The 12,452-nt window shown below is 36.8% G+C and overlaps 2 protein-coding genes across 2 annotated transcripts; both read right to left on the minus strand.

The window, feature by feature from the left end:
- Positions 1-7,441: 7,441 nt before the first annotated feature.
- LOC134814191 (uncharacterized) lies at positions 7,442-9,168 on the minus strand. The gene is made up of 4 exons (XM_063822248.1): positions 8,952-9,168; positions 8,645-8,732; positions 8,170-8,326; positions 7,442-7,780 (listed from the first exon to the last, which is right to left on the minus strand). The coding sequence occupies exons 1-4, from the start codon at positions 9,083-9,085 to the stop codon at positions 7,707-7,709; spliced, it is 453 nt and encodes a 150-aa protein (XP_063678318.1). The 5' UTR covers positions 9,086-9,168; the 3' UTR covers positions 7,442-7,706.
- Positions 9,169-9,493: 325 nt separating this feature from the next.
- LOC134814005 (WD repeat domain phosphoinositide-interacting protein 3-like) lies at positions 9,494-12,192 on the minus strand. Its single transcript, XM_063821963.1, has 3 exons — positions 12,111-12,192; positions 11,747-11,908; positions 9,494-11,491 (listed from the first exon to the last, which is right to left on the minus strand). Exons 1-3 carry the CDS (start codon positions 12,148-12,150, stop codon positions 10,734-10,736), a joined length of 960 nt encoding a protein of 319 aa, XP_063678033.1. The 5' UTR covers positions 12,151-12,192; the 3' UTR covers positions 9,494-10,733.
- Positions 12,193-12,452: the final 260 nt, after the last annotated feature.

Below are 12,452 nucleotides of genomic sequence, written 5' to 3' on the forward strand. Positions count from 1 at the left end.
GTCAATTGTAGCCTACATTTAAGTGTCCGTAGATTCAAAAGTATAAAAGATACAGTCATTTCGAACCACAGGTTTTAAAGATAATCGTTTATACTTTAGTTTACTTTATATTGAAAAATAATTTATCATCATCATCATCACTTGATGACGTCATCAATTTAAGTGTTTTTAAAACTTGATTTTTGACAAAACAACAACTTTTCAAATCGATTTTACACCATTAAAGAGTAATTTTATTCAAAATCTGAGGACATTTTTACCTTAGATAATTGTTCAAGCATTCTAAAAATCTACCGGAAAAGTTTCCTACCTTACTCCTTCATAAAGATATTTGCTATTGAAGTTAGTGCTTTTTTGAAGAATAATTTTATAAAAACACAAAAGTTGTGAATTAGTATTCTCTGGTGTTGGGCTATCCCTTGGGTTGTGGAGCTCAATTTTGCTTCTCAAAGGTGTAAATTGTTTTATAGGCTAGTTTTAAAGTTAAAAATCGAAAAGTTGCACACGTGGGGACACGCCCAAATTCATTTAAAATAGCTAAAATCACTAAAAATTTTGATTTTCACGATTTTTATCAACTTTGGAGTCCCGTTGTGATCCAAGTTCTTTTTGAAATCTTCTGAAACTTTGCATGCTTATCAAACTATATATTAAATACCACTATGCAAAAATTTACGGTGATTCAATATTGGATGCGCACGCAACGTCCGCTCAAAGTTTGCACGTGCGAAAGGTGAGAATTTTGCTCATTCGTGATTTCGAATATATTCTGCTTTCCACGATATTTAAATGGCATTATATATGAATTTAATGCCAACTTGAATGAGTAAAAAGTGCCATATTCAGTCGGTTATCGACAGATATACCTAACTAAACACAAGGAAACGTTTTCAAAGGCAGAATTTCGAAATCGTCGAAATTACCTCCTTGTTAATGAAGTTTCGACTAGCTGTGTAAATTATCCTGACATTATAATCAAAAAGAGATGATATTTGACCAAAACCCATAATCATGGGTAGAGTGTACCGCTGCCAGTGTCTCTCTTTTCCAAACAAAAGGAAATGATATTAATTTGAGGAACAGTCCGCTAATGCAAATTGATACCGAGAATGAAATCGGTCGCTCGCTTTTTCCATTCGATCACGGCTCACGAATTGTAATAAAGCTTATTGATTTGAAAAAGCGAGCGACCGATTTCATTCTCGGTATCAATTTGCATTAGCGGACTGTTCCTCAAATTAATATCATTTCCTTTTGTTTGGAAAAGAGAGACACTGGCAGCGGTACACTCTACCCATGATTATGGGTTTTGGTCAAATTATTAATATAATATTATTTGTAGGAACAGGAGAAACACAATTTTTGGACGCGACCGAGAGGATAAGGATTCTTTGAGCTACGTTAAATCTAAATATACCACCTCCGTAACATCCACAATAAATTGAATAAATTTGTATGATCGTAATTAGCTATATATATAGGTCACCGTACCAATGTCCTATTATTAGTAATATTAATAAACGAAACAGAACTAGGACTTTGGTAAACGATCGGTTTAAATCTAAGTAGTCGAAATTGTAATTCTATTAGCTCGGTATGATTTTCATATTTGAGTACGGAAGGATGTTACCGTTACGATGTTATAAGTAAGTTCCTAGTGCCAATATGAAATTAGCTGCTTTTATTGCAGTAATAATTAGTCAAGCTTATAAGTCGCGACGGAATCAAATAATATGAAACTAAAATTGTTACGAACTTAAGGACACGATTTAAAGTTATTATGGTTAAATAGCATATTTAGTCTTTTAAATGTCCTCGCTTTGCAGTATGGAACAACATAAATTTAGCTTATTCAAGGTCAAATAACACTATTTTGTGTTTCATTATTTTAGCTATTATGGTGTTTTAGCTACACCTCCGAAGAATCCTCAACATCAGATGGCCTACTGGGGTTATTTCTAATGAGGCACTCTATGCTCGTTGTTATGTCACTCCCTTGTCTGTGAGAGTCTCTAAGTTTCGATGGAGAATGTTAGGACATATCTTAAGAGGACAGGAAGACTCACCAGCATACACCTCTATGTTATTTGCTATAAATTCTGATATTTTTATGGAAGGGAGACGAGGTAGACCATGTTTAAACTTATTAGATGTTATTAGAAAAGACTTGACTAGTAGAAATCTTGATATTAGACTTAAGAATTTGACTGATTTCGAAGACCTTAGATTTTTAGCTTTAGATAGGGAGGAGTGGAAGAAGTTAGAAGATGGTTGATGTTTTGTTTTCTTTTTTATGCGTTTTGATATCTATAAGGTGCCTAGGATGCTCTTTTAAAGAGATATTTCGTACTTTGAAAGATTTTCTACTACTATTATGGTTAAATAGCATATTTAGTCTTATACGTCTTCGCTTTTGCAGTATGGAACAACATAAATTAAGCTTATTCAAAGTCAAATAACACTATTTTGTGTTTCATTATTTTAGCTATCGCAAATAACATATAAAGTCTTTAGGCGTCTTGATGTGTGTTTTTTATAAAGTTTTGCCTTCATCTTGGATTGAACGATAAACGATTTTTCAGTCATTTTTAAATACTTATCTGCAGATGATATTGATCACGATAGGATAAAAAACCTTCTTGAAAATAACCCTAAACTTTATTTTGCGATTGCAACGATTTTGCGGTCAGCAAAAGGTTTAGATAGAATTTGTCAATTTTGCCACCTTGGTCGAATTTCTACCTGAACTTCGTTTAAAGGCCTTATCCGACATATCTTCATTTTGTTTATAAACACTAAAGCCTGAGATCCCCAAGTAATTTACCCTCAGCCTACAGCTACCTCCAAACTTCACCAGCTCCCAAACCTACAGCTGTCCAGAGTCAAATAAATATAAGTGTACATTTTTTGGAGTCATTATTAATTATAATTTAACGTGGAATGATCATAATATTACCAATGTAATAACGCGCCAGTTTCAAAATCTTGCGGATCACTTTACTCCATAAGTTCTATAGTACCAGCCAAAGTGTTAAGACAAGTATATATTTCACTTGTTCAACCATATTTAATGTATTGTATACGGATACCACTGGGGTGCTGTTTTTCACCATCCTTTGCTGCAAAAACTGTTTGTGTTGCAGAAAAAATGTATTTGTATTGTGAGTAGAAAAACAATAAAGATTAATCACAAGTTTCAACATACGAAACCAATGTTCTTTCGTTTGAAATTATTAACCTTGTTTCACTTATTTACATACTTTACAGGATGTATTGTAATGAGGCTACTTGAAGAACAAATTCCTGTTGATGTTTATCACCGGTTTAGCAAGTCAAAGAGATCATGCAGACTTCTATATCCTAAATTCTCAATGTCTAAGACCAAGAATAGTAATTTTGTTTTTAATGCATCAAAAATTTTAAATTATCTTCTTGATCATGATGTACCGTATCATCTTTTGTCAATTTCACTATTTAAAAAGAGATTTAAGAACCATTTGCTTCATATACAAAACCTAGGACTTAATGAGGACCATGTAATCACGATATCTTAATCTCGAATGTATCAATTTTATAAAATAAGTTAGTTACAACTAGTTTGCACTTTAACCGATATAATAGCCCCACCCTTTAAGTGTTAAACAGATCTTCTGGGGACCCCAGGCTATTAATATGCTTATGTTCATTATTATATTTATGTTCATATTTATGTTCATAATTCAAATAGAAATTCGGCGGAATGACAGGCTGAGCGCCGCCCAGTAAAGATTTTCATGTCACGATGTATAATGATTTAGCCCTAAGGTGCTCGGTTTTATTTAATATTTCCTAATTAATGAAACGCTCAGCTAGGTCCTTTACATTCAAATGAACTGCTATATACGGGGCTAAGGGTTGCTACATGCATTGTCTATTTAGTTTGATATTAGTAGAGGCTCTTACGGGCATTGTCTGCTCGATACGCTAGGGACCCCAAATACACCTTACTAGACGTATTTTTGACCGTAGAATCGATTAAAAGTGGTTTTAAGATGATTGGACTGACTTTTTGGGGGTAAAATCGCAAAAAACCGATTTTTGGGCAAAAAATAGGCCAAAAAACCATGTTTTTTGATATTTTGAACAAGTTAATTTTGTTGGCATGTCGGCAAAACTTGCATGGAGATAGTTAAAACTCAGCCGCACAAGATGGTTTAAAAATTTGAAAAATCCCTCTATTTTTTTGGGGGTAAAAATCCAAAAAAGTGGTAAAAATTTTGACTTTTTTGCTTGAAGTTTGAATAATTTTTTGCAGTTGTATTAAATCAACCCAAAAATAGTCACATCGTGTTTGCCTAAATTTTTCCTTTCCGAGAAGTACCCACTTCATATACTTTATCGAAGTTTGAATATTGTCACTCCGCAAGCGTTTTTGCCAAATTTTTGACGCGCACTACGCGTACGCGCAAAAGCATTTAGTTGTTATCAATTGGCATCCGCGCGTTCATCATAAATTTCAAACAGCTATAACTCAGCGAGATTATGTCCGTTCTAGCTCATATTTTCACACCAAATAGAAAACAATGTGATCTTATTGCTGACAAAATATGAATATAATTACTTTATTTGCCTTAGAGTAATAGACTGTCAAAGTTTAAAACGCGCATTGGTATAGCACGTGACTAATAAGGCCAAATTTATACTTCTTAACATATTATCGATCCTTAGACATCATACCATTGTGTCCAATTAGCGGTAAGGTCTCTAAACTCGTAGCAGAAAACACGTCTTTTTGCCCGTAAGAGCCTCTACTATATCGTTACGTTCAATATATTGTCGAGTCACTTGCACAGTTGCACTTGTGTTTTTACATTTGCAAATTAAACGCGTGCTCCCACAAATCAAACTGTTCAGCTGTTGTAATTAATCACAGCACGCATGACGGCAATATACGAGCTGAATAGGAGTATACACAGGAAATTTCCAAATTATATTTATACCACTACTAGTACTACATGACTGCAGTTGTGCTTATTTCAATATTCAACTTTTATTATCATTTTAGGAGTATAGGGCACTCGACACTGTCTTGTCCTAGACAACAGTGAACCGCTCAACCACTTTCAACCGCAAGTTAATACATATCTAATCTAAATCCACAAAACTAGTATAGCTGGCTGCTGGAATACCTTGATACGTAAAAAAGGGCCGATATCTTGCCAAGTCCTCCTCACAGCTTTGAGTCTGCCCCGGATATTTAAAATGGATGACGTGATGTCGGTGGTGGGGGCGGTGGTGGCGGTTCTGATTCTCTCCACCGGTCTGATTATAGCCCTCATATTCCTATGTTTCTGTTGTAGGACTCACTGTGGAGGGGTCGGCTCCAACCAGGTCACTAACTCGAATTTTCATGTTATTCGTTTGAACCTGTTTTATGCCGGGTTTCCAAATACATGTCTTCAGTAGTTTTGGCAAGTTTGACGGTGTAACTTAGTAACTAATGAATTTGTTCGGGCATATTAAATTCCCCAACTTGTGGTCTCATGAGAATTATTTCATCTCCTTCGTGTTACAGGTGACACCTGTAACTCTAACCAAAGTGGTGTGAGGAAACAGTGCAGATATGGGGGGTTTTGTTGAAAATTGTAATACAAGCTTGTGATCAGAAAGATAATAAACGGGGGTTTTACTTAACGGGTGCTAAAGTTTCCTGGATTTAACTCAATAGCAAGGTTTGTTCTGTAAACTTTTAAAACTTAACTAACTATGGTATCGTTCACATATTACGTAATAACTTCTTGGCCAATTGTTAATCCTCCTCAGTATTACACATAGCTATCCTGTTAAAGTTGCGCAAGCGTAATCACTTAGGGGGAGGGAGTGTTGATAGTGATAACGTAATATGCGAAAGACCCCTTACACCCTGAATTAATTAGTTTTAGTTTGCTATGATATCTTGACCATTGTTAATGATCTGGCCCGGCGCGCGTTGATTCACGATGTCAATCCTTCGCAGCTCGGTGAGGCACAGTGGTGCACCTCGCCGATCTAGCGAAGAGTGGTTGCGAGAAGCATTATTTGATGCGCGCGCGACCCAGTAGTGCATCGCGCTACAAGCTACTTCGTAGCTCTTGCCATCGGGCAGAAAGCGGCGCGCGCTACTTCGAAGAAATTTAGACGAGTAACATCCTATCCGTCAATATAGTCAGTGTAATAAGCGCCAAGCGCGAGCACAGAACTTTTTTTCTCCGATTTCGATAAATTTGGTACCAAAAGTTGTCTAAAAATGTGAATAAAATAAATCCACCGTGTAGCAATTTTCGGAAAAAATGCTACACGGCGCTTGTTCGCCGCGCGTGCTTTTTTCGCGCAAATTTTTAGTTTTTGGCCTATAACTTTCATATTTTCAATTATTATCACATAGTTATTATGGTATCGTAATCAGCTCATCAAGACGAAACTTTTAGTACTAATATTTTAAGATTTAAAGGAATTTTTTTTCAAAAGTTTTTAATCTGAACACAAGGTAAAATTTTGTCATACGTTGTATGACCCGCCGCGCACGAAGTGCGCGGCTCCCCCTGTAGCGACCGTGGGGGTCACCACGTGATACAAGTAAAATTTTGAAAGAATTTTCGAAATTTTGGTGCTTTAAATATTATAATTTTGGTATCAAAAGTTGCGTCTGATTAAGCTTATTACGATTCTGTAAGAATTATTTCAAAATATTCAATATTTTAGGAGTTATAGGCATTTTAAGCAATGAATTAACCATTTTTGTCCATATTACACTTTTGCAATGCACAGGAGGCACACATACATCTCAACGAATCGTGCTACACGGTGAATTTTCATTATTCATAGTTAAAGGCAACTTTTGGTACCAAATTTATCAAAATCAGAGACAAAAAATTCTGTGCCAACTCATGGCGCTTATTACATAGACTAATATGATATCTTACGTGCAGACTGCAGCTCAGACATCCTTTGTAATAATTATTCCATGTTCTCCTTAAAAATGAGCAGGTTTGATATCATATCATTTTATATCAACTTCAGGGCAAGAAATTTGAGCAGCTTAGACGAGCTTATAACGACTTGATACGACACAACGAGGAGGTACTACGCTGCTTAACTTAATCTGGATAGGTTCGGATTGCCACATTACAAGGTCATGCAATGGAACTGAACCTTAACTACAGTTCAACAGTGTGAGCGGTTAATATCTATTTGAGGGATCAGTGCGGGGAAGGCCCCCTTTTTTAACAGCTGAAAAGTTTTCATGCGCAGTGTAATCAGTTAATGTTGAATGAAAGTAATGAGACGAGGGCATATTTTGTCTGATTAGGATGGGGACCCATCACCTAATTTGCGATTAAGGCTGTTGTTAAAACTTTTAATATTTTATACTCGAGATTTTTAATCATTTTAATAATCCACTTGAAATAAAACGGATCGTTTTGAGTACAATTGATTAAGTTTCTAATTTATCACAGATCATATTAATAATAACTTAGTGTGTATTCATTAATGAATTACGTTCACGATATTGGATAATCCGCCATCCGGATTCCGGTGTACTTCAATCTAATCTAAATACAAAATTGTTCGCCCAGTAATCAAAAGCCTAGAAGTAGAATAACTTAATAACAATTAATAATGTCCACAACTCATACGCTATCTCTTGATCCTGGTACTTTAAATCTATCCTTCAGCGAGTTTATAGTCTAAACTTCTACTTGAGCTTCAGCCATACGTCTCCGAATTGGTCTACCGCGGATATCGTATCCGAACTGCCAACCTGAAAGAATCGTTTAGTTTGAAGATGAATTTAGTAATCATCCAAAACGGTTGCAATAGATGCTGGGAAATAAAGCAATAAAAGCATACGTTTTTTGTTATTTTTCAAGCTGAACTCCGTCTTCTGAAGCCCCTTCAATATTGAAAATGTCGACCACTTCGCTTGGAATAGCAACTGTCAGAATGATAATGGTGTTCGTATTATAGGAACTTGCATCTACGAATTCTCCAAATATCACAAATTTATGATGAACATAAAATGCAGTTGTAAAATTCCAGGGCGATAATATAGCGATTACGCGCGCTGTTTATGCGCGCGTTTTGCGCATAAAAGTGGTGCACTACCATACAAAAATATACAAAAAAAGCTAGTAAAAAGTTCGCGCGTACCGCTGTCATTCGCCATTAGCTTGTCCCTCTTATTGTCGAATATCTCAGCAGAAAATGGAACTTTTCTCCACAATCCCTCTTTCTTCAGACATTTCTTCTCCGCTACTCGATCCAGGTTGTCTCTTATCTGGCACTGGTCCCAACCCTCCTTCCAGCGCTGAAAAAGTGGAGGGTATATCAAACATTCATAATGCATAATATTATATACTATTATGTATATTATAAATTATATTATACAAGGGATTGTTCGCATGTTGCGTCAGCCATATTTTGGCTATTTTATACCATCTCCTTTCAGCTTGAGGTTCATCACGAAGAAGTTGTAAACTACACACGTGACTTAACTTGCACGTGTGACTTCAACACGTGACTTACATGACAGACACGTGACTTACATGACAGACACGTGACTTACATGACAGACACGTGACTTACATGACAGACACGTGACTTACATGACAGACACGTGACTTACATGACAGACAGTTTTATGAGCTTTGCGGGTCCAGTTGTTGTCAACAAGACAGTTCCTCCAGGGGATAAACCAGTGAGCACAATAGTCCCTGTAAATAAACTACAATTGATTTTACTGATTATTAATAAATTGATGATAAAGTACAGTTAATTTTACTGATACTTACTGCGTTTTACAACTGTACATCTTATGATATAATATGGAAACTTTTAACAAGATAGTGGGAGTGCAAATTAAGTGGATTTAGGATATAATACTACTCTTTAACTGATTAACTAATTAACTGACTATTTAGCTGACTAATTACCTGTAATAAAGGGGCACTTTCTGTCGGTGCATTTCTTCCTGGCTGACCCACATTTTCTTGGTCCGTTGTCTGCACGGATTCTCAAGTCCGCGGCGCTCGTGCGCTTCTTTTTCCTCGAGCGCGCGGTCCTTCATCACGCGCCATGGTCCTACGAAGGGCGTGTACTTTTCATTGGCCGGTACGTTGGACGTTGACTCATTCAACACCTCCTCAGACATTGGCTGTTCATTGTAGTGGTCATGTTTACATTGTAAGTGATCATATTATGTATGATACAGAAATATTATATATGCCGTATAGACTACAGTTAGTGATCAAATGTAAAATGAATATTTGGTTTTTAAATGTAACCAGATGTATTGACAAATTTAAATTTCACGAGGGATACCAATTGGAAATTAACATAGATTTTAGACCTAGTGTGATCTATATTATAGGTTAACTAGACTGCTGAAGGAAATATTCTGTAGTTTCACTTTCATCGATTATATTTAATAGACACTTAATATTATAATTTTATTTTATCAAGTAAATAAGCGATGTAAAAAAGACAAATAGTATCATTAAAATATATATATATTGGTTACAAGTATGAAAACACACTAAAAAGGACATTAATGCCGCCTGAAAAGCTGTTTATAATACTATTCAACACAATGATTAACTGTTACATTGCCATAGTCTATCCAACAACACATGAATACTTAGCGACAGGTAATGTAACAAGAAAAAACGTTCGTACAATTATAATAAAGTCTTGCTCCTTTATTTCAGTCCCTAATGTATCTGTGTCGGGGATCATGGTAAGATTGTTTCATTTCTAGTCAGCTGATTAAGTTTCACAGAATCGAGCTGTAATTACCCACATTAGAACACTTCATATCATGACATGACGACACGTGACGTCACACCACGTGCCGTGACGTCACACCACGTGCCGTGACGTCACGTGACATGACGTCACACCACTTGCCATGACGTTAAACCACCGTGCCATGACGTCGTACCTCTAACTATAACCCTGATCGAGCGCATCAGCTTTATCCATAAGTTCAACCTTCTCCGTTTTGAGTCTGTAGAACAAAGTCCCAGATACAGCAGTCAATATCGCTGCAGCTACCAGTCTCCAGTTCTTGTCTTTCATTGGTATTGGAGAGTATCTCACCATGTTAACTGGGCTGGTGAGTCAGTTACTTGTAGGAAACTTTGGGGGACTGTTGTGGAATTATATAGTATTAAGGTGGTTCGGTGCAAATGTGATTCAGGACACTTTGTGTCGACACTTGATTATACGTATTTGGTGAGCAAATAATTAGCTTGTGATGGTGTGTAGTGCTAAAGGCAGCATAATTTACACACAATTGTTAACTACTTTGGCTATGAGGACAAGTCCGACCAAGTGAAAATATTGTAAAACAGTGGAACAGTGGCTGAAAACATTGCAATTATTACATATAAAACAGTGATCATCTTGATCAAAATGTAAAATTTCAAAGTGAAAATTTGGGGAAAATTTTAATGTGTGATGTTGTTACCGTTACAATTTAAATATGTGGGTGATATCACATGGTTATATTAAGATGTACCGTTGAAAACAGTATCTCAAATTACAATAACTACAATAATTACTCATTGTTGAAGATAATTTAAATAACTTAGGCTCTCTACTGCGTCTCTAGGGGATAAAAATTATCTTGAGGCTGACAACAAATCAGGCTGCATAACGTAACAGCCAAACGTTATCATGACATGACGTCACACCACGTGACATAACGTCACACCTCAATCATCCGACAACAACATGAACTTAAACTGCTCCTCCTTGAAAGTCTCCCCCTTATCATTCCACCTTATCTTAAAATAATACCCCGAACTACTAATAACAATGACAGTATTCTCATCATTCCCAAAACAGCAGACAGACGGTAGCCCCTGGGACAAAGTGTGCTTAGTAACAGACCTGCTCTTGCTCTTCCCATCCAGTGAGAAGATATGGAGGGTCTTGGTATCTGAGGTCACACACAAAAGATTGGATAGTCTGTTGAAGGCTACACTGGAAATGTGAGCTTTGTTAGTGCCCCGCCGTAACTCGTACAACAACAAGCACGTATGTGTGTCAAATATTCTGATGAGCGTCCCTTTGTCGGACGCGGTGGCGAGCATGGTGCCCTGCATGTTTAGGGAGAGTATAGCGAGTGGGCCCGTGTGCGCGGGGATCATCCGCATCTGACTCTGGGAATCCTCCGCTATGTTAACCAGGGAGACCTGCCCTTTGTCCACCCCAGGGAACGCTAAGAGTGAGGTGGTGGTGCACAGTTCTGTTAACCCAGCAGGGTTGACACTAGTAGAGTAACACAGCAGTAGGACAGGGTTGTGATCCAATGTGTACACGTACACTTCCTCTAAAGTCACTACAACTATCCGGTCCCTCTTCAGCTTCACGCTCAGTACGGGGTGGGACATCTCTATCTCGCAGACTGGACGCTGGATCTGGTCCTCCCATACTACTACCTTGGTGGTGTCCCACGTGGGGTCCTGTCCTGGGGAGAGAGGAGTGTTAGTGGCTGCTGGTCACACCACGTGGCATGACGTCACACCACGTGACATGACGCCATACCACGTGACTATTTTATACAGTGAACATGATATCATAAAACATAATATAATTTGAAGGAAATTTTCCGCCATAAGGAATAAATGTCATTCTACCTGTACCTCTTAGAAGCTGATTGATCTATAGAAACACTTTTAAACTGAAAGTAACTGAAAGTAACTGAAAGTAACTGAAACTAAACCTCCACCGACGAGTGCGAGATAACAACACCTAAACAGCATCTCCACGTGACCAATACCATGATTAAAATTCTGAAACTGCAGCTGTTTTACAGGATCACAGTTGAAGATCCGCACACCAACCTCATCACCACACGCAAAACAGCTGTGATCCTGGTTCAGTCCTACAAGAGTTACAAGACTTACAAGAGTTACAAGAGTTACAAGAGTTACAAAAATTACAAGAGTTACAAGAGTTATGAATTAGAATTTTGAATTTCGATCGTAAAATTAATAATCTTTTTTATTGTTATCCTGTATAATAGATTTAATATTAATACAATTTAAAAGAAAAAGAAAGATCTTGAAAAGAATGATTTATGTAACCTATGAAGAGTAACCCATCTCTGTTGCCGTCGACTTTCATCAAGGTTTGGGGCTACATGTTACAACTACAGCTACATGATCTGTTAAAATAGTTGTGTTAGATTGTTGAACAATTATTATGCTATCTTGATTGGTAGTGTTAAGTGTATAGTTTGAAATCATGTATTTTAGTTATTATTAGTTATTAAGATTCAAAATTTTCAATTTAACCCATTAGGGACGATAGGGTCGTTTACGACCCACCTTTTCTAGAGGCTATAGAGGACAAACCATAATACTAAACGCAACGAATCTTTCGCACATATGCTCAAAATTTATTGGGCTACATTATTGACTTTCCAG

This window comes from Bolinopsis microptera, chromosome 4 (assembly GCF_026151205.1).
Source record: "Bolinopsis microptera isolate Bmic1 chromosome 4, MBARI_Bmic_1.0, whole genome shotgun sequence".
Taxonomy (NCBI): domain Eukaryota; kingdom Metazoa; phylum Ctenophora; class Tentaculata; order Lobata; family Bolinopsidae; genus Bolinopsis; species Bolinopsis microptera.